Raw genomic sequence first — 23,564 nt, 5'->3', positions numbered from 1 at the left:
GGGTCCCAAACCGGCCTCTGCCTTGGGTGAGTCATTTAACCTCCCTGGCCATTAAATTTCCTGAAATCTGAAATTAGAATGTTGAGTTGCATAATCTATCTGGTACATTCCAGGTTAAAATTCTGGGATATCCATTATTAGCAAAGAATAGGAATTCCCGTCGTGGCTCAGCAGTTAACAAACCCAACTAGTATCCACGAGGACATGGGTTCGATCCCTGGCTTCCCTCAGTGGGTTAAGGATCCCATTGAGCTGTGGTGTAGATCACAGGTGCGGCTCCAGTCCCACATTGCTGTGGCTATGGTGTAGGCTGGCAGCTACAGTTTCCATTCTGCCTCTAGCCTGGGAACCTCCATATGCCACAGGTGTGGCCCTAAAAAGACGAATAAAGAAAGAAAGAAAAAAAAGAACAACACTTTTGCTTTTTTTTTTTTTTCTTCTTCTTTTAGTAGGTGTGGGAGGGGGAGGGTGTCAAACCATGGCAAACGTCCTCAGTTGTTTAGTTCTTCCTATTTGGGAAGTGCCCACGAGAGTGGCATAAAGTAACTAAATTACATAATGGACTACATAGAAATACTGTTAACCATAGGTGAGTGTCAGTTCTATAACAGCTGAGGGACTTATGTCCGGTGTCCCTGGACCAGTGGACACTGCAGTGAAAACAAACAATCTTCACTGAGATCTCTGTGTTCCTAATAGCAGCAATTGTTGTTAAAATTCCTCAAATGTTTTGAAGATTTCCTTGCTATTTTTTCCACTTCAAATTGATAGTCAATGTAGATTTTCTCCTTTTTTTGTCTTTTTGCCATTTCTTGGGCTGCTCCCACAGCATATGGAGGTTCCCAGGCTAGGGGTTGAATCGGAGCTGTAGCCGCTGGCCTACACCACAGCCACAGCAGTGTGGGATCCGAGCCGCGTATGCGACCTGCACCACAGCTCACGGCAACGCTGGATCGTTAACCCACTGAGCAAGGCCAGGGATCAAACCTGCAACCTTATGGTCGGATTCATTAACCACTGAGCCACGATGGGAGCTCCTGTAAATGTTTTTCTAAGGGAGACAGAGAGATGGTTAGAATTTTGACTGCTATATTCTCTGGAAAATTAGATAAATCTTTTATAACTCCTTAAGTTAATTATGATTCTTGAGTAAAAATATTCTTACATATTGCAGTGACTCAGGACAAACACTGGTTATTCTGCTTAATACCAAAAAAAGGGTAGAAGTCTCTATATTTATTTATATGGGGCATTAAATAAATTCTTTACATGTTGCTGTTTTGGGCCGCTTATGTGTTATATAAGTATTTGCACATATGTCTGTTAAGTTTAAATCTGAGCAACTAATATTTCAAGAATTCTCACCTACCAGATTAAATGTCTGTGGCTTTGAAAAATGAATTTTTAAAAATCTAGTCTGGACAAGGGAGAAATTATTGAATCTTCTAAAAATGTAAATTGGGCAAAATGACTGATAACTTTGCAGTTGGCCATAAATACATAGCAAATAGCACATGCATCTTGTGAGCCCCAACCTGGGGCTATATCCTTCTTCCAAGGTTCATGCTTTCCTAAGTATCAGGTACCATATATTGGCCCTAGAATGGTTCTATTTGTTTTATCAGCCTACTGCTTCACTTGGCTATCATTAGAGATGGATTTCTGGATTTCCATCTCATGAAATACCAAGAGTTTCTTTAATTTGAAGGTAGCTGATATTTACTTGCCTGTTAAAATCATGAGATTGATTTTAGGGAAGTCTATATTTCCCTATTATATCTTTTTGCCTGCAACTTCCCCTTTCCTCCAAATCTGTGGTATTCTCACAGTAGAAACAAATGTCTTGCCATCTTTCTCTTGCCCAATTCACTCAAACTTCTATTTTATTGTCTGTCTTAATTTTCAGTACTTTCCCACCTTACTAATTTTAATGAGTACATGAGCAAAGTGTGGTTTTAGTTTACTTTAAATTTTGATTACGAAAAACAAATAGGAGGGAAATGGCCAAGTTATATCAGCTGTTAAATGCTATTTAAAATTAAAAGCAACAATAAAAAAATCATTGACTCAGAACTATTCTCCTATAAGCCACATGGTGTCAGATACATTTTCAAATGCAAAATTACTTTTGCAAATAGTTTTGAATACTTTGTGGGAAATAATGATACATTGGGTTAGGAAATTATGTACATTTAATATATCAAAAAAAATCGCTGAAATGGAACTGAGAAGCTGTAATTTATTAATCAGATACAAGACATATTATGATGTTGCCTACTCATGTGTATATTCACTGGGCTTAAAATGCAGTAAAATTATATTTTGTGAGTAAAGCATTTTGAATTCCATTTTATACATTTTAAATTTTTCCATTTATGAAAAAACACAGACAACCTAATGCTTTTCTTCTTAAAAATCTTTTACTTTTTCTGGTCTTTGAATATGGTCAGCTTAATAAAGAGAACAAGAAAATGTTCTTCCTCATAAATAGTGCATGGATTTCCACAATTTTAGGCTAAGGCCCAATAACAACTTACTGTCATTTTAAACTGTGGAATATAAGAATTCATTTCAACTAATATTAAGTATGACACAAATTCTATATTAAACTCTACGCACATTAGCAAGTATGTACAAGGCATTATGACTTTCCAAGTCTCTGCAGTATGTTTTTCATCATTAATGTTTTATGTTTTTTCCCTCTCCATGCAGAACTGATCACTTGCTTTAGTGTGACTTCAAAACAACCCAACCATTAGAATTTTTACTTATGGGAGTTACTGTTGTTGCACAGTGGAAACAAATCCGCCTAGTATCCATGAGGATGCGGGTTTGTTCCCTGGCCTTGCCAAGTGGGTCAAGGATCCCATGTTGCTGTGGCTGTGGTGTAGGCCAGCAGCTGTAGCTTCAATTCGACCCCTGGCCTGGGAACTTTCATATGCTATACCTGTAGCCCTTAAAAAAAAAAAAAGAGAGAAGAATTTTTACTTATATCCATTTAAGTATACATTCCTGATGTCCAAATCTAGCCACCAAACACAATAATTTTATAGGAGTTCATCAAATAGGAGATGCACAAACTGTTATGCTTAATCTATATAAAGCCAACTGTCTAAATTATAGATTTTTGTAAGAATAATAAACCCAAAAGAGAACCTTGAATTCTTTTCTAATTTACCAAAGTGTAATTAAAATTCTATTGTCTGACTCATCTCCCCTTACAGTCCAAAGACAATTCCTATGGTGTATTATTATGCACTGAAATGGGATGATAGCTTTCCTAAAACACATTCACACAAATGTGTAAGTGGATTTGTAATGTGCTTAAAATAGTAGGTATTATCATTTCAGATCATCCTTGGTTTTACTTTTCTATCAGTAACTTTGGACATAAAATTTGAAAATATTTATAAAATAGGCTCAGCGATCCTGAATTACATATAGTGACTAACCATCCTGGTTTGCTCAAGACCAAGGGGTACCTAGCACTATGGTTTAAAAACTAGGACCAAGCAATTTTAATATTAAAACCAGGACAATCACAGGTGAATGGTTACAAGCTGATGACTCTAAACCAGGATCAAATGGTGCTAAAGTGAAGACAATTTGGGGAAAAGGAACTTTTTAAAAATCTTTTTCCTGCTTTTGTAGGGTTTTCCAAGTTTCTTCTCTTTCCATATCTCCAATCCCAAAGTCAGCCTAGTTAATGTTCAATAATGTCTTATCTCTCTGGGTCCAGAACTAAGGGATTAGCAAGTCCTGCAGAAGGCAATGGGTGGCAGGGGTAAGGGATTGAGCTCAGCACCAAGTGGTCTGGATTTGAATTCAGGCTTTGACATTCATTAGGTGAATGATCCCTGTGCTTACTTTTTCTCAAATATAAATGGAAATAATCATGAACGGTGCCTGTCATTCATTAAGAGCTCCAGGAAGATACTTATTTTTTTATGATCTTGATTAAGATGAACAATTTAGAGCAAGCCAATATGTCTACCAGTAATAGTAACCTTTATAATCTAGATTCTTAGGGGCACTTTTTACTTCTAGCAGCTTTTAATTTTCTGCAAGGGGCAGCTTTCATGACCTAGAAAGCTCAACTATTTTTTTTCCCCCCTTCTATTCAAGACATGTACATGAAATGGCAGAAGAAAATTTCAAACTTAGGACTCTTGCAGAAATGTAGCACCAGTGGAGTGGGCAGCTGTATGACAAAATTATCACACTTCTTTTGAGGCTAATTATGTTTCTAGTGAAGGATAATAAATTCTAAAGACTTTCTTTCTTTTTTTTTTTTTAATGGCCAGTATGCTGGTAAAGCTGAATTATTGAATGTCTCATTAAGTGATTCTGAGATTCCATTAAGGAAGGCATGATAGTGTTTATTCTCAATCAGAAGGGTTGCATGTAAAATTGAAGGGCATCAATGTGTAGCAGGATTGGTCTGGCTACTGGTGAAACGTTGCTTCTGTTAGCATTATCACAAAGAGAGACAGCTGAAAAGTAGGTTATGAACTGACTATGGAATTCTCGATTTTGAATTAAGTTCCTTCAAAATTTCATTGTTCTTTGCTTTAACATCTAACATCAAGATCTCATCCCAGATAGGCAGTGGGAGAACTCAGTATATCCACTCCATTCCAAATTGGTGGTAGCCACTTCCTAATACCAGAAAGTAGACTTGTGCCTGATCTTTGATATTATAACTTAGCTAATTAAATTTTCAAGAGATGGGTAGTAAAATCTGTCTGTTACTTATTTCCATCATTCACCAATTACAATGCAAAAGATATTTAAGAAAATATTGGAATCACTCAAAGAGTTGAGATGGAAAACCAAGGTCCCTCAAGGTGTAAACAGTTAAGATCACTGAATAATTTACTTAAAATATTTGACTCTAACAAAGGAAGAGAAAAGCCTATTTTCTGGCTTTTACATATACAATTATAAAGTATTAAGGGAAATTTTATTTTTTCATAATATAAGCCAATACAACAAAATATATTCTTAAACTTGAATACCTTTTAAAGTGTAAGTCAATTGTAATAGTCATATCTTCTCAGCGTTACTTTCTTTGCATTTATTACAACAGATTCCTGACTCTTACTATGAGATTCATCATGGAATACATTTTGCATTACAAATCTATTTAAAAGGAAAATGTAACATCCTATAATGGCAAGTAGATATCATAGCTTAAATAGTGAAAAACATTTACACAACAGTGTAAGAAACTCCACTTTGGAGTTCCCATTGTGGCTCAGTGGTTAACAAACCTGACTAGTAACCATGAGGTTTCTGGTTTGATCCCTGGCCTCGCTTAGTGGGTTAAGGATCTGGCGTTGCCATGAGCTGTGCTGTAGGTCACAGACTTGGCCGGATCCCGCATTGCTCTGGAGTAGGCCGGCGGCAGCTTCAGCTCTGATTAGACCCTTAGCCTGGGAAGCTCCATACTATGCCACAGTCCTAGAAAAGACAAAAAGACAAAAAAAAGGAAACCTCACTTTTGTTAAAAAAAAAAACAAACACATTTTTTTTGTTTGTTTTAGGTGCTATTTTTTATTTTGGGAGGAAATGCTTTAGTTTCTTTTATCCTTTTAACATGTAGATGAGGTTTCTACAAATGAAGTCAAATCTCTACTAGTACTGCTCAAAGACATTAACCCCATTTAAGCCTCAGAGAACCTTAAAATATAACCCTGCTTGGTGGATATCTAATGATGTCCTCTATACAGTGCTCTTGATATATTTTTGGATATAAAGTCTTGGACTCCTGGACCCCATAATAGGTCTATAGGAAAGAGTCATTTAGTTTCATTTTCCCATGGAATTAAAGAATTCCTGTAGATTAAATAAGATAAGAATTTGGCCTTTTGCCTAGAAGAAGGAAAATGTCACAGAAGCTCTTCTAGAATAGTCAGTTATACAAAGCCAGAGCACTTCTGCTTGGTTTAGTTTTAATTAAAACAACAATAATTCAGAACTACTGTTTACTGCTATCAGTATTTGTCAGTTACTCATGTTTTGTTCATGACAAATAAGAATGTTTTGGGCATCATCCACTTTATACATTACATTCTGAAATAAAGGTACTTCTGAAAATATCTATGTTGCAAAGCAGAAAAATGAAGTGTATTATATCATTTGTATGGAGAGAATTAAATCATAATCTTTGTAGAATGTTTAGGGTTTTATATCCTTTTTCATTTACACCTCTAATCATGAACTAGTACATTTTAAATCCAAAAGCTTATTAATGTCACATCGGCTAGCTGGTTTTCTCTTCCTTCCTTCCTAACTTCTTTCCCTCCCTCCCTTCCTTCCACTTCTTTTCTCCTCCTCCTTCTTCTTGCTTATATAGAACAAGCTGTGTATTCAGAAGCAAAAGCAAGTGTGGTTTGTTACTGTTGTTTTGAAACTGATGTATGTGTCCTTGGCTAAATTTAGATTCCAGTGAATGGTGCTGGATTGCAATTCAGAATTTTAATCTATTTTCTATCTATTTTGTTTTAGTGTTAAGTAATGACCAAATAGAGCATGGAGGATTATAACACTGAGTTCTCAAGAATAGTAATTAGAGAACTGATAATAAAATTGCTAAAAAATTAAATGATTTGGTGAAGACAAATAAATACGAGCAATTTAACTAAGTATTATGGGGATTCTAAACATATATTCCAGTGATGGCAGAATTACCCTTGGGCAGAAGAATGCTACCTAATTGTCATCATTTTAGGAAATATTGAGTGGGCAGAGATGGAGGTGGGCGGTACAGCAATTTACTATAGCCCCCTAGGATCCCCCATTTCTTTAAGATTTCCACTCTTCGAAGTTTGTCCTGCCATTCAAGTGGAAAGATACATTCTTAACAGCTTGGTTGTCAAGAAAGTAATTTTAAAGGTATGGTTCGATATCAGGAAGAACTTTTGGGAACTCTGCAAAGATTTTGACCAGCCCTCCCACCGCCTCCCCCGCAACTCTCTCAATTAAGCCAAGGGAAGGAACACCAATGATAGATACTAGCTGAAGTGGGAGAGACAGTGGGAAAAGCTGATCGGCCTAATAGGGCCCAATCGCGTTTTGGCCTTTGCCCTAAAGAATCATTAACCCGAGTTTGGAAGGGGTGAAAAAGGGAGTCATTGGCCGGAGCCGAGGATGCCTATGGGGGAAAAATCAAAAGCTCCCCGCCACTTCCCCAAAGGCACCTGGATGTAAGTGGAAATCCCTCCCCTGCATGGGCTCGTTCCCATCTCGACAGCAAGTTTGTTTTCAAGCGTTAGCCACCTGTGTGAGGCGCTCCGCGTGAGAAAGGTGGCGTGGAAGACGCGAGAGCTCAGCCCCACGGCTGGAGAGCCTCTCCTGGTGAGGCTGGCGGTCCAAACGCCTCGCGAACTCAGAGCTCTTAGGATGCGCAGTCCGCTCTGCCCTCGCACGTCGCCGGGATTGTAGCCCCACGTTCTCCAGCCTGGTGTCCTGGGAGTCGGCTGACGCCTCCCCAGTGTGCTCGGGGTCCTCCCGGTCCTCTCCGGCCCGCCTCCCCGCCCCCGAGGTAGTGCTCCCGCCTCGCTCCGCCCGCACATCCCCCGGCGCGCCCAGAGGTTTATCAGGCTCCCCACACGCTCCGCCGGCTTCCTCCCGCGCTCAGCGCGAGCGAACCGGGCAGACCCGGCGCGGCCTCGGATCCCCCATCCGAGTCCCTTCTCCCGCTTTCCTGCCACCGCGCTCCCGGCTCTTCTCCCCCGCGCCGCGGCGCCCACCGCGGTTCAGGTTTAATCCCGGTTCGACCTGCTGTTTGGCTCATCCCCGCACTCAGCCTCGCCGTCAGCCCAGAGAAGTGGAATCTGCCCTGAAACTCTTGGTGGCTGGAGCCGGCAGACTGGGCATGCTCAGAAGCCAGGGCTGGCTTTGGTCTCAAGTAGGAAGCTTTTGCACTCGGGAGGCAGCAGCGACTTTGGGGAAAGTTGATCGGAGAGGGGAGGAAGCCCCAAGACGCGGAGCAGCAGCAGGAAGGAGCCCCCGGCAGCCCGGAGGAGCATGGGCACCCTACGGGATTTACAGTACGCGCTCCAGGAGAAGATCGAGGAGCTGAGGCAGCGGGATGCTCTCATCGACGAGCTGGAGCTGGAGTTGGATCAGAAGGACGAACTGATCCAGAAGCTTCAGAACGAGCTGGACAAGTACCGCTCGGTGATCCGGCCGGCCACCCAGCAGGCGCAGAAGCAGAGCGCGAGCACCTTGCAAGGCGAGCCGCGCACCAAGCGGCAGGCGATCTCCGCCGAGCCCACCGCTTTCGACATCCAGGATCTCAGCCATGTGACCCTGCCCTTCTACCCCAAGAGTCCACAGTAAGCTGGGGTTACGCTCCGGGTCCATGTGGCACGCTGTCGGTGGGGAGCAGCGGATCTCTGTGTTGTCTGTCGGCCCCCGCCCCTCACGCTTGCCATGTCTGTCCTCATCCTCAGAAATGTTTCATTTTAACGGGCACTTTTTGCAGGGCTGTGCACGTTTCTCAGAGCCAGACTCACTGCACCTTCGCTGCCTTCGTGTCTTTGTCAGAAGTCAAGATATCTTTTTAAAAATAATGTGCATATACATTCATATATGCCATCAACTGCACGTAGAGTTTGAATGCGCCCCCAGGTGTGTGTCCAGCTGTGTGTGTGTGTGTGAGTGTGAAAAGAGAAATAGAAAGCCCGGTCTCCCAAATGCCCTGGCAAACCTTCCCAACCGGAAAATCTTAAATGCAGGCTCATCAGACTTGAAATGAAATGCGTTCTGCTATCACCCCTACTTTCTATGCTTTCCTGGCTCTCCCGGATTTCTCTACATGCTGGCGATTCTAGCTGGTACCTTTCAAACCTGATGTTCTGGTATCATTAAAGTGTCAAAAATAAGCAAATACACATATAAAAATGAAGTACCCCCTGAATTGGATGACATTTACAATCCACAAATGGAAGCCTAGTCTGTTGATTTAAAAAAAGTAATTTTTTTCATAGCATCTGAGGAAGAATATTGCTTATTTTCCTTAAGGAATTTACATAACCTTACTGATGAGATGCCTCTTTCTCCCAAGAAGGTTGCAGGTTTCCCGGGTCAAATATAGAGGCATAGGCTTACCTTTATTGACAACATGGATATATTGTTTGCCTTACTTCTGGCTTCTGATACAAGCACTCTGTTATTGTTCTAGCATTTTAGAGAACTGTGTGGTTCTGATGTCAGTGGGCTTCGCAACTTAGGTGGGAAAATTGAATGAAACTTTTTATACACCAGAGTTCTTGTGAAGAGTAAAGTGGCAGGAACATGAAGTTAATATGGCATGAGCGCCCAGATGAGCGGTATTTTAAGTTAATAGGTGATGACAGAATTGATAAAATTGAAGGATTTTGCTACTGTCGTCCTAACTACATCTTGTTGGCTGGATGACACGTGTTACATAATAATACATGGTCCCTTGGAGCCCTTTACTTCCTAAATGGGAGGATTTCATGTAAGGTTGAGTATTTGATTGTCTCCATTTGTATTTATTGAATGGGGGGGGGTGGTTGTGAGTCCGTATTAAAGATACTTTTGAAAACTTAAGAGTTCTACCTATCTTTGTTAGTTGTCCTAGAGCATTTCCTGTTCCTCATGCAGATTTAGCTGAAGGAGGCATTTATATTCTGTGAGTGTCGAGCAGAGACAATAAGGATAAAATGTCTGAGATGCTACCCTCACCAAGTTACCATAATAGTTCAATAGATTTAAATCTGCCTTAGAAACCTGAATGATCTGTACGCACTTCAACTTTCTCTGGTAAGTTAATTTGCAGTCCTGACACGCTTCCCTGTTTCAGCTAACGAGGTACATGGTCATCTCTCCAGGGCCAAGTTTTGCATAATGAAAAAAATAACTCAAAGACAGCTCTCTGCATCTTTAAGCAATCCATGGGATCTCATTTTAGTATCTGCAGGACTTTGGAGTAACACAGCACAAACTCTTCTTTTATAAAAAGACCATTTTAATAGGTTTTATAATGAAGTGTGATCAAGCCAGCTGATAACTCCAGTTAAACATTCTATCAGACAAGATCTGAAGGAATGCAGGCAGTAGGGACTGAGCTGTTTAATGTGGTAAGTTTTAGAAATCTCTTGGTGCTCGATACATGGGAACAACTAGCTTTTTTTAAGAATCCATGGTAGAACATGAAATTAGTGTGGCAAATAATTCACAACATTATGATATAATAAACAGTTGATCTATTGAACCATACTGTGCATTTTGATGTTTGTTTAATAACTTGTGCTTTAAAGAAGTCAGCTATAAAAGTATCACCATGGTTTTGGTGATTCTAAGGGATTATAGTGAAGAAAACGATAGAATGAATGTCTTCCAAGCTTAAATAATTTTGGAAAAACATCTGTTCTTTTTTCACACTTACATAAAGAAAACTAGAATAAAATTGGCTTAAGTGGTGAAGTGTACCTTTTTGTAAGAGAAAGAGAAGTTTATTGTATGCAAAATGATTATACTTAGGTCATTTGAATGATTGCGCAGGATAGTTCCACCAAGAATTAGGAAAACTAACTTGTCAAAGTGAAGACTTTTTTGAACTTCATTTTATTTCACTATAAATCATTTGATTTGTACCGACTTACTGGCAACAAGTGTTTATATCCTTAAGTTTTATTTCAAGTACAACTTAAATTTGCTCGTCTTTCTTAAACTTACTGATTATTGTGAGTTGGAGTTAAAATGAAACCATTTAAATAACCCAAAACTGAGGGTAAATGCAGGTTTCTGTTTGTGTTCTATTCTCTCTCTGTTAGATACAGTAACTGCTCAGAGAATGTTCTATTCAATTGTCTATGCTTGTTTACCTTTTGCTTATTGAGGTTGCCTTCTGAGGATTAAAATTTTTAGAAACTTCTTTTTTATTAGTGATTTTTGATCATTTGAAAAACAGTGTAAAATATAAATTAACTTATGGACTTAGATTATCTTAATGTGTTTGGTTTGGGATTTTCCCTGTGAGCTGGGAATGGAGGGAAGGCTCTGTCAGATTCCAGCACAGAGCCAGGGCACCTCTGGTGCCCCTGTGAGGCCGAAGGAGCGTTTCTGTTTGTCTTTCACACCTGTATAGAAATAGCTCTTAAGCCCTTTTTCTGTAATCAATGCAAAGAGCAAAGAACCCATGTAGCAAATTGGAATCTATGTTCTACTGTTACCAAATAACTACTTTTAAATAAAACTTTGACTTTATGTTTTTAATTAAATTAAGCAAATATAGTCTCAAAAATGAAAACTATCTAAAAATACTCATTTTATGAGATCAGATAGCCTGTTGATTATGTAGATAGAAATGGTTCTTATGGCCTTTTAAAGTAATTTTATTTCATGCTTATTTTATTCCTGAAAATTAACTCTATAGTAAGTTAGAACATTCAGTCTCTGGTGTTTTGATCTAAATCCTTCACCTACTGTAAATAGTCTCATATCCTTTCCATTTTGCTGTCATAGGGCTCTGTGTCATTTCAGTTGAGCTAGAAAGACTCAAGTTTCTATCAAAAGTTGTTAGTGTTTCTATATTTTTGTTAAGCTGTTGCTTTTCACCCCAGAGGTAACTGAATTTCAAAGAATGATGACATATTTTGTTTTGTAATGTTACATTTTTTGATTGTGAAATACTTTGGAAGAGCTGAGGATAAAGAGAAATATATTTTCTTATTTTTAGGGAGGCATTCTTTTTAACAAGGTCTTATCTGATCTTTTAAACCTTGACATCAGTACATTCCAAGAGAAATAAAATCTTCCTAAAGGCTGTCTGTTAAATTCTGTAGGAAGTTGGGAGAATTCTAGATTTTAATGTAATCATAGGTGGCATATTATTAAAACATGAACTTCTTCAGAGGTAGCAATTAAATTTCAAATATGCCCCATTTCTCAGTTTAGTACATTTATGGGCTATTCCATGTGCAAGTTAGTGTCAGGCATTAGAGATGAGGGATGACTAGGTCTTATCCTCAAGGAGTTAACCAGGGGTTAACAAGACTGCACAAGGAAATATTCTAGAAAGTAGAATAAGGTAAGTCACAGAGGAGCTACCTAAGACAGCTGGCAAAATATAATTGAACCCTTTTCATTTTATGGTATCAGAAACTCTTGTGGAAGTGGAGGTATTTAAGTATTTGACTGATGGCCACAACTAAGGTGAGTGGTGATGGGCTGAGAGTGGCGAGGTTAGAGTGGGCCAGGCCATCAGCAAAGGAACAAGATAACAAAAGAAAGCAGAGGGTACACCTGGGAAATGACAGCATCTAGTGGGGAATTGAGGAAAAGCCCTTTGAAGGCTGAGAGAATCAGGATGAGTGAGGGCATTTCTGCTTGTTTTTAGAATAATCGAGAATTGTGTGTGTGTGCATGCTTTACACCGAGGACTAATTGCTACCCACTGTTCAAGCTTTGAATCTTAGAATGTCAGTGCAGTCCTCTAACCAGCACAGTCCTGATAATAACCGTAACAATCCCAACTAGGTAAGCGTATTTAATTGAACCAAGCATCAGATGATTGAAACTCTTAAAGAAACTGAGTTCCACTCTTAGAGACAGCAAGTTCCTCCTTCCACTCACTTCTAAATGGCCCCAATGGAAAGGATCTAATTTTAGGCCACAGACTAGCATGGCAGAGTCCTTACATACCCCAGGCAAATGGGACTTAGAAGAGAATTGAACTGGAGGTTGATTTTTGAAATTCATCTTTCTTGTTCTTGTGGAGGAGTTCAGTTTCAACTTAATATTACTCTAGTAGACTATCCAATTTAAGTTCGATCATTAATTTGACATTATAGTCTGTGCAGTAAAATTGAAGTTGTGGCAGCCTTTATAAAAATATGACCGGGTTGCTGAAACCCTATTAGTGTGTTTTGAAGGACAGTCAAGTTGTGTGCCCCTAAAATGGGGCTTATGATGGAAATACTGACAAGCCCTTCAATAGAGTAGCTCTAAAGACTGCCTGAGAATATAAATCACCAACTTCCTTGCTCTACTGGGCCCCATTTCCAAGCTCCTACTACTTGTTATTTCACTAAAGAGTTGGGTTTAGATTCCTGTTGGGAAAGGGTCGAAGAATATAGACGGTGTTTCTATTGTTGCTGTTTGCAGGTTATAAGGCATATGGACACATATTTTTTTTTTTCCTGTCTGCCTAGCAATGGAGGGTCTCCATAGTATCCTAGCAACCAGATTTGAACACCAGGCTGCTGCTCCTTCTCCCATCTCTACCATAGGTGCTGCTGCCCATCCCAGAGAACGGGGCCTGATGCTGGCACTCAGACCCTCCGACTTGAATGTTCCCCGCTCCGAGAACACAAGACAATATGATAAATAAGCACATGCTGAAAGCAGCATTTACCAGGATGCGCAACAGCTTATTATGCAATCACATCTGTGGCATTCGGAATCCTAATCTGAATTGTGGAGCTGGCGCTGCTTGCCACCTCAAACCTGACAGCCCTTTTCTACTTCCTCACACCCGGCCTCTGACACCAGTTCCCTTTTCCTCTCACCATCATCTCCCGATGACTGTATTCCTGAGCAGGCATCTCCTTCAGATGTATTTTATGGGAAGTTACATATGTGCAGCCTGGTTGAACTCTCTGAGCCTATTTTGCTTGTAAGAGCAGAGGGATGTTCTCCCTTCAAAACTGTCATGTAAATATAAACAAGAGCATGGAATCTGTAGCTACACAAAACAGATGTTGAACAAAAGGTGGGACTAATAGTATACTCTCTGAAGTGTCTTGTTTCTGAATGGATTTCTTAATCATAGGTATTAATAGGAAAAAAGCAGGAGAGAGTGGGAGAAGAGAAGTGTGTCAGGGGAAAAGGAAAGGGCAAAACACATGACTATTCTGAAAGCGGCACCATATTTGCAAAGAAGTTGGAAAGGACCTATGGGCTTTGTGGACAAGTGACTAGGCAATGAGAGTGGGACAGAATTTGTAAGAAAGATAGTACTCTGTGGATAAAGACAACTAAATTGGAGTATACCAAAGACTTGCCTCCTCTGGGAGTGGGAGGTATACTGGGATTTTGGCACAAAACCATTAAGATGTTTCCCTTTAGACCAGTGCTTGTTTTGAATGCTGTGTATTATCCCTTTGAAACACCCCTTTAGTCTGATACCATGGAGGGACTGGTGGTCTTTGTGCAGTCCACAATGCAAAAGAAAGGAATGAGGAAGACAAGTCAGTTGCATCACTGTTTCTTAAAAAAAAAAAAAAATCAGAATGGCACAGCCCATCATGGTCACAGTGGCTCACATTTATTGAGCACTTACTCTGTGCCAGGTATGGCTCCCTGCTGTTTACATAGATTGTCTTTTTTATCAAACAACCTAGTGGAAAAGATTCCAGATTGTCCCCATTTCACAGCCATAAGGGATGGGACACTGAAACTCAGAGAAGCCAAGTAACTTGCTCAAATTCACACTTTATAAAAGGCTGAATCTGAATTTGAACTTGAGAGCCATTCTCCCTAGCCACTAGGTTCTTCTACTTGCCAAAGAGGTGAGAATTAGGCAATTGCATGAAATCCTCATAAATAACCTACTGGCTATTCTCAGGGGAGTATCTGTTCACCAATAATTAAATAAAAAACAGAAGGACTTTGGGAGAAGTGGTTAAAATATGACCATGGTTCCAACACTTTGCTGCACACTAAAATCATCTAGGGAGCTTTTTTTTAAAAAAAAAAAAAAAAAACAGTGCCTAGGTTTTACCCCCAAACCAGTTAAAATCAGGATGTCTGGGGGTGGAAGGCAACCATCAGTATTTTTTTTTTTTTTTTAGTTCCTCAGATAATCCCAATGAACAGAACAATTTAGGAAACATTCAGATAAGAAGGCAGCAGTGTGTATATGTGTGTATAAATTTATGTGTGTTATATTGAGCAAAGCACCAGGATAAAGTTTCCACTTAATGAGTCGAATGTTTCTGTGGGCTAGAACCTTTAAGCACTAGGGACTGGCAAAAGCAGTAGTTTTTTTGCTCATTTGTTCTTTTTTTTTCTGCCAAATCATAGGTGTATATTATTTCGTTAATGTCTAATTTATTGCCCTAGATAAGTAACCCTTACTTACTAGCCCATTGGTTCTCAACCCTGGCTGCATATTAGAATCACCTTGGGATTCTGCCATCTCTATAGATTCTGATTTTAATTGCTCTGTGGTGGACCGGGGGGGGGGGGTAGGAATATTATTTTAGCTCCCAGGGTAATTCTGATATGCAGCCAGGATTGAGAACCTCTTGGGCTGCCCATTCCATATCAGCTGTTACAGGTTCCTTGAACCCCAAGCTTTGGGAAATCTCTTTCCTTGGTTCCATTTTCCCAAGTCCAGTCCCCTGGCCACGGTAGAGCCAGGCAGCTCCAGTTCCCCAGTCCCCATAGCAGCTGCACTTGTCAGTTTCACTATGATCTCCAGAGTTTTACATGCAAGGACGTGGGGCAAAAAAGTGGCAGCAGCTCCCTTCAGTGGGTAAGTGTCCTTCCTCTTTTCCAGCCATGAGCCCTGGCCACAGTTCAGATGACACCTCAGGATCAGCCATCAACCCAAATTTGTTTTTCAGTCTCACTGAGGGGAGCTGCCTTGTTAGCCAGTCGGACTGCTTCCTTGTGTCCTAGATGCTTCTATGCAATGTTAGGTATAGGAAGGTGAAACAATGGTGAGCCCCTTCGAAGAGTAGTCCAGGTCCTGGAGCGTCTCTCCTCCTGGTATGTGATGTCTCTGGAGCCAGCTCCAGTTTTTTTTTCTCTCCTACAGATATTTTATCCTTTTAAGGCAAACAGTGTGAGCTCAGGCTGAGGAGTACTTTCCAAGGAGGCTTCAGAGAAAGCAGAGCAAGCACATCAAGCTCTCAGCCCCCTTTCCAGATGGTTTGGTTTGAGCAAATAGGTCTGGGCACTGTGGGCAGATGAGAGGTGTGACATGACACCTGCACTAAGAGAACCTCAGTGGGTTCCGTGGGAAGGCTCCTAGGACCAGGACGCTGGGGATTCCCACGCCTTGTGGTCACAACCTCACTGCTGCCCCTATTGCCAACTTTTTGGTCTCTTTCTTGCCCTCTTTCCCCTTATATTGTTAAAAATGCCTCAAGATGATTCCATTTGTCTCTGATGGGAGCCTTGTTACATTGGTAATTTAATCTTTATCTTTTCAGGTGAGGATTTGCCAATGGAGCCCTTTATATAAGTGATGAAAATAGCTAATATAATTGCAAACACTTTTTGGTAAAAATCATCGCAGCAAGAAGCTTTCTTGTTTCTTTCTCCCTCCTTCTAAAATATGAAATTGTATCTAGCTGACAGCTAGCGTGTTAAAGCAGAGTAGCTATAAGGCTGCCCAGAGAATTGGGGACCTTAATTATGCAGGGAAGTTAATCATAAGGAAAGTAAACACTTTCATTATGACTCCAGTTTCATGTCATGCCTTTGATTATTGGACCTAAATGGGAAGGACCGGAGGAATTAGCGACAATAAAGACACATGAGTAAAAGCATGTGTTTGCTTATACGACTTCGCAGTTAGAAGCACAATGACGGGCAAGAGTTGGAGGTAGGACCCTGGGAAAGTATCCATGTCTTAAAGTTCTTATAATCCAAGATAGGTAGGGATGGGGGAAGGGGATAGAAAAAGAACTAGTGACAATTTAGTGTGAACATATACTACTTCCACCTGCATCAAACATTTGTTTAAAATGTTAATTACGTTTGCCTGTCTGAAGATCATAAGTGCTAATTAAACTTCAGCAGAATTCCTTTATGACAGAGGCAATTTCAATGACTTCTGCATAGAGGTGGAGTAACGTGGTCCTGCAAAAGCATAGGCAAATAGCTTAATTATTAATATGTGTCAAAAGCAGATATCCTAATGCTGTTGACCTTCTAATACTCAGTTATATTTTCTCCCTCTAGACCATACCGGATGTGTAGCATTGTATTTCTCTGAACATGAAATAAACATAGTATCAGCCAGTAAGATTAGTTTGGTTAAAGTGTATTCAATGTCGGTGATGACAAATACACTTCAGTTAAGCAAAACACTTGCTATTTTCTGAAACAATTGTATTGTGGTCATATCAAGCTTTTGCCAGATCTGGGCCAAGGAATAATGCAATCATGTGAGGGAAAAGCTTCTCCTTTCTGGATATACTGTATATCATCTTAATGGTCCAACTCTATCAATAGATTATAGTGTTGACAGTGCTTTTATGTCTGGACTGGGAAGAAAGAAAAAAGGGTTGTCTTGACAAGAAAGAAAAATAGGAATTCTAAATTTTGCCCCTCTGGAGTTATTGTTGCTGATGGATTGGAGGGTGGATTGGCCATACTGTCTGGCATCTGCAGGTGGCTGGCCAGCACACTGTGCAAGCCAGCACAGCTCCACGCTTCCATCTTCATAAGATACACTTTGCCTAAATCACTGGTGACTGAGGAACACATTTCATATTACGGCGAGGCAGAAAAGATGGCCTCCTATTAGATCTGTGCTGGTTTGACAGGGTGTCACCGTCTCCTTTACAGAGGAATATTAAACCTCTGAAGGTGACAGGTACTATTTTGCTAAGCGTGTAGTGACAACTCATTATGTCAGTGGAAGGAGAGAAAAAAGAAAAGATGCTGTGGAATAAACCCTGAAGTGTCCACTGCCTGCACTGTTGAGCTTGGAACGCAGTGTGGAATCATGGTCTTGGCTCTTGGTAATTGCTACCCTCTTATTTAGGAGCTGAGGATACAAGAGCTTAGAAGAGTGAGCCCACAGACACTCAGATAAGTACAAGTAGTTTTTTGGCTGGAAGATCCATTCAGAGAATCCCTCTTTATTTTGAGTAAATGGATTTTACTTAAAAAAACTTTTTCAGTTCTGAATTGTTGGAGGGAAATCTTTTTTCTCCCCCTAGTGAATGGTACACTGCAAAACGAAAGAATTGTTCAAAGTTTCTAGTCATCCACTTAATACTTAGCTTTATAAAAATGTAATATTCAACTCCAGTGTATATTTGTATGAGCAGTGTTTTTTGTAGATCTGAAAAGCTTTAGAATATTGCAAAAGAAACTGCTGTGGCTTTAAAAAAAATAGTGCTGGCCTTCATCAGGGAATAGTAATTTTTCTTTTCTTCAAACTCCCACTTCAGACTTTTTGTCATTCTCCATAAAAGGAAAACATGACATGAAAAATTGTAATCTGCCTGACTCTGCCTCCCAAATGTTTTAACATTACTTGGTATGGAGACCTACACTCTATCACTGGAAAAAAAGAAACAAGAACTAAATGCTTTCTTGTTCATGTAGCATTGAATGGCATAGAACTAAAAGGTTATTACTTTGAATTTGTCCTCATGAAAAGGAATGACAAATAGAATAACAAGCCCACTGTGAATGAAGCATCTTTTATTAACTTCTTGCCACTTCTTCGAATACTTCATGAATTCATCTAGCCTTTGCCTTTTTGATGCTTTGCTTAAGGCCTTAAGATGTGCATGTCCCCTCTTTTTGACATTTGGTGGGAAATACTTAGCCTAAAAAAATAGTTTTTTTTTTTTTGATAGACCCTGCTAAAAGAGTATAGTCCATGGCATTTGAAATAATGATTACAGAAATAAATTCCATAAATGGAGAAGTTAGGTACATAGAAGCACTGTATAGGTATGAATGTTTGATTACAGGTTTATGGATAATTATAAGAAATTATTTCAGGAGTTCTGCAGTGCCTCAGCAGGTTAAGAACCCGACTAATATCCATGAGGGTGCGGATTTGATCCCTGGCCTTGTGCAGTGAATTAAGGATCTGGCAATGCCACAATGTGTGGCATAGGTCATAGATGCAGCTTGGATCTGGCTTTGCTGTGGCTGTGGTGTGTAAGCTGACAGCTGCAACTCTGATTTGACCCCTAGCCCAGGAACTTCCATATGCTGCAGGTGCGGCCCTAAAAAAAAAAAAAAAAAGTGAAAGAAAGAAAAAAATTGTTTCAGAGAAATTCTGAAATAATTCAGGGTAATATGAAGTAATTAATTCTGAATATCTGAAATAGAGATATCTGAAGATAATCCATCAAAAATTATAGCCCATCTATAATATACTCATGATTATTTTAAGCAATCTAGAGTTACCTTTCTGTACCCCTAGAAATGAAGAGATCAAAAGAACTAATATTGAAATAGTTGAGTGACGATTCTACTGCAAAATGTGCAGAGACATATATACAGGTGAACACATCACCAGGGTCTTTATCCTAAAGCATGAAACAAAATCCTGCCTGTCACAGAGGCAGCTGCCTGGGTCAGGTAACCCTTTCTCTTCTGTGGCTTGTCTTATCTTTGGCTATCACTGCTCAAGTCATATGCCATGTAAATCATTTTTCATCACAGAGCAGTACTCTGTCTTTTGGATTCCCGAGGGTTACTGTCAGTGTGATAGATGGAAAAGAACTCAAGTGTACATTTATTTGTCTTGGCAAGAGTGGTATTTTCTGCTGGATGAATTTAGAGGTTATTAAATAATATCTAGGTGAGCCCTTGCTAGTGAGTTTTTAAATCATCTATAGCAGACTTCTCCCCCTTCCTTCGTGACTCTCGTTACTATATTTCAAACTCCTTTTTGTAGTTCAAACTGTTGCTTCATCATCATGAAGGGGAAAAACTTGCTCAAATTAGGCTCAGTTTTGTCTTCATCTTTCTTCTTTTTCTATAGGCATCAAGAACACTTTCTCTCATCTCTACAGAAATCCTTCATAAAGCGAAGGTGATAATCGTTACTTTTTAGCCTTGTCTTTATTGGTCAGTTAGTGATGATGATAATGATCCTTGTTACTAAAATATTTGTCTTACTGTATATTACATAAACTTTCTCCTTTAATTCTCTCAATAATCTGATAAAGTAGATACTATGATAATCCCATTTTTTTTTTTCCCAGTCAGAGAATGTAAGGTACAGAGACTTTAAAACAATTCACTCAAAATGAAGCAGTTGGCTTGAAGCACTCAAATGCAGGTCTGTGTTACCCCAGAGCCAATGCCATGGCCATATTGCTTAGCTGATTGTCCCAACAACTCTTTTTTTTTTTTTGTCTTTTTGCCTTTTTTCTAGGGCCACACCTGTGGCATATGGAGGTTCCCAGGCTAGGGGTCAAATTGGAGCTATAGCCGCCAGCCTATGCCAGAGCCACAGTAACGCCAGATCCGAGCCATGTCTGAGACCTACACCACAGCTCACAACAACGCCGGATCCTTAACCCATTGAGCTAGTCCAGGGATCGAACCCACAACCTCATGGTTCCTAGTCGGATTCGTTTCCGCTGTGCCACGACGGGAACTCCATTTTTTTTTTTTTAATATAAATGGTATTTCAATTCCCTTTTATAGTTGTGTTCCTTTTATGTAGTTCTTTAGTATTTTTCATATACCCACATTTGTCATGTACCATATATCTGTATACCTGTGGTGGCCAAGAATATGTTCTCTTTTAGAGACTAGCAAACCTTAATATCACAGGAGTTCTTACAATATACTATATTTCTGCTGTATTCAAATTGTTAGCAAATATAATTGTTCACACCTACACCATTTTTTGCTGCATCATACCTAGAACATTTTCTCCATCTTGTACTTTTCATATTTTGGTTTGATTTTTTTTTGACTGAAATTTTTTTAGTGGCTTGTGCTTGTCCCTGTTGAATCAAATTCTAATTTTAAAGAAACATCCCCTCAATTTACCAATACTTTATTTCCTTATTGATTTTTCTCTAAATATTAGCATCTTAATTTAATTGAGTGTCATTAGAAAGTTTATCAAATTACCCTCTGATTCTTTTTTTCTGATTGCTTAGTCTGTGGATTGATTTTCAGTGGCTTGTTTATTTATTTGTTCCATTGTTTACCAAATATTTATTAAATAACTACTTATTATAGAATTCTACTAGATGCATCTCTTTATCAACCCCACAATATTTAATGCCAGAAAATCTGTGATTTTCAAATATATGGTAAAAAAAATAGTGCCTTTTCAGGGACTCTTCCCACATGGATTGAGCCCAGCACACCTGGGCTGGAGACAGGTTTCCGGTTCTCAGTGTCTGACTTTGTAGTGCTTTTCCTTCTTCGTATCTGTAAGGGTTTGAATTTCTATATATTGGTCATTACTTGTTTATCATGTAGTTCTCTCAGAAGATGGTGAATTCCATGAGAACAGCCTGTGTCTCTTGCTCCATGTTGTAGCCCTGGAGCCTAGAACAGGGCTGGCACACAGTGGATGCTTAGTAACTTTTTACCAGAGGAAGGACAAGATGAAGCCTCTCCATGTTCCCAGCCCTCAGATACTTCATCTTTTAAATTTAACTCTTTTTTTTTTCTTTTTTTTTTGGCTTTTTGGCTTTTTAGGGCCACACCTGTGACGTATGTAAGTTCCCAGGCTAGGGGGTTCTAATCAGAGCTACAGCTGCTGGCCTACGCCACAGCCACAGCAATGCCAGATCTGAGCTGCATCTGTGACCTTCACCATAGCTCATGGCAATGCCAGATCCTTAAGCCACTGAGCGAGGCCAGGGACTGAACCCGCATCCTCATGGATACTAGTTGGATTTGTTTGCACAGAGCTATGAGAAGAACTCCTGAATTTATTATTTTGAAAATGGGAAACTTATGTCCCTGGACTCAGTAGAGATCAGAGGCATGTTTGACTTGGACTGAAGAGTTTCACAAACTTTGAACTTGAATGCCTTGTCATGCCTTTGGGAGATTCCCTGAGTTCCACAGGTTCATCACAGCCCTGAGTACTCCAGAGCTCATCATGCCTCTTATTATCTGCCTGGCCTCTGAAGGCATGTCAGGTTTTCACCTGAAAAACTGGGATTGCATAATTTTGAAAAATCTCTTGTAGTTTGAATAATCTGTGATTCTAAATTGTCTTTCCAGGAAGTGTATTTGTCCTCTAGCTCAAATAAATATCTCATCTTAAGCTCTGTAACATAAAACCTCAAAAATTGGTTAACCTTAAAAATTAAATGGGTTGATTGGGAAACACACACCTGGGATTAATGGAAATAGCTTAGACCTAATCTATCAAAATTTTAAATCCTTTTGTGGACATAGCCAGAACTCTCACTTACAAAATCCTGTCAAGTTTACAATAAGAGTTTGCTAATTTTAACTATCCAAATGGTCACACAGATGTTAATATTATGAGATTATAGAGACCATCAAACTCATGATAAAATATAATTTCATTAGGTATTTATCTTAACATTAACCAAAACAAAATAGGGAACATTTCAAGCCTGGTTTTGTTAGGCATATTGTCTCTAAGCTCTTCAGGATGGAACCTTGGGAACACCTCATCCTAGAAAAAAATCTTTTTTTTTTTTTTTTAACCGTATCTGACCACATGCATATCTGTGAATGTCTGAAGTTAAATTCCTGGAAATCCTATGTACTGGTGTGTCTGTCTATCTTATATCTGGTGAATGTGGGATTTAAAAACGACATATATTAATTGGCTGGAAACATGAATATATGTGTGATCTTGTTTATGACTCACAAGGTCTAAATGAATGAAGGACAGATCATTTCCATTTTACAGAAGAGATAATGAAGCATCAGTGAGGTGAGACAGCACAACCCAAACCCAACAGCTCTCAAGTGAGGACGCTGTTAATACAACAGGGCATCAGACTCCATTCATCCTTCTCTCCTCACTCTGTGCAGCATCAATGCAGCACAAGATTGTCTTGAGAATCCACTGAGTCCTGTGGGTCAGCAGTGCATTTATGGAAAAATACACACAGGTGGGCTCAGAATACATCATATACAATGGATAAGGGCGTGAACTCTGTTTTGTTGCTACTTTACTGCTCACGAGGTGCATGGCATTGAATCTGTCTGAGCTTCTGTTTTCTCACTATGAATGAGGATGCTAACACAGGCCAAGATGTGAAATCATGTTCCTGAGTTTCTCAGCACAGCGCCCAAAACATAGTATGGGGTTCTACAACTAGCATAAACCATAAGCTTTTGGAATTGCTATTCTATTTTCATTGTTATTGAATTAAACCAAATTCCATTATTAAAATGCTATCAACAGCTCTTCACCAAACTGAAGGATATGATGGAAAGAGATTCAGTAATGACAAGGTCCTAGAGGAGAGCCCAGTGCAATCCAGCCAGATTTTGCTGGGTCTGACTCAAAAGAAGACTGAGTGATGGCAAGAATCCTACATGAATTCTGTGTGAACTAACTGTGGGCAAGAAAGGACAAACATATAAGTAAGCTTGAAGGTCCATAATGATGCCATTTAGTTCATTCAGGAAGCAGTTAGAGGCCTACAGAAAAGTTAAGACTGGATGGGCCAAGTTTGAACTGAATGCCGTGTATTTAATTCACGTCAGGAAATCATAGTGAAAATAGTTGTCATAGTATCTGAAAGAAAAGCTGTCTAAGCTCTAAAAACAGGGAGAATACTTGGTGGTCGTTCTTTGCAGATGCATTTCTGTGACATTGCAGTAACGTGATTGTTAATGTTCACTTTAACACAAAG

General features: G+C 39.6%; 1 protein-coding gene across 1 annotated transcript in view; it reads left to right on the top strand.

Annotated features, from left to right (window-relative positions):
• Positions 1–7,608: 7,608 nt before the first annotated feature.
• PRKG1 (protein kinase cGMP-dependent 1) overlaps positions 7,609–23,564 on the top strand; it is a 1,143,802-nt gene continuing 1,127,846 nt past the window's right edge. The window contains exon 1 of the mRNA XM_047759865.1: positions 7,609–8,342. Coding sequence (XP_047615821.1) covers positions 8,032–8,342 — 311 coding nt within the window. The 5' untranslated portion in view covers positions 7,609–8,031. The remainder of the gene's footprint in view (positions 8,343–23,564) is intronic.

This window comes from Phacochoerus africanus, chromosome 15 (assembly GCF_016906955.1).
Source record: "Phacochoerus africanus isolate WHEZ1 chromosome 15, ROS_Pafr_v1, whole genome shotgun sequence".
In the NCBI taxonomy this organism is placed as follows: Eukaryota; Metazoa; Chordata; class Mammalia; order Artiodactyla; family Suidae; genus Phacochoerus; species Phacochoerus africanus.
Note: the sequence above shows the minus strand (reverse complement) of the source record. Positions and strands in the feature narration are given on the sequence as shown.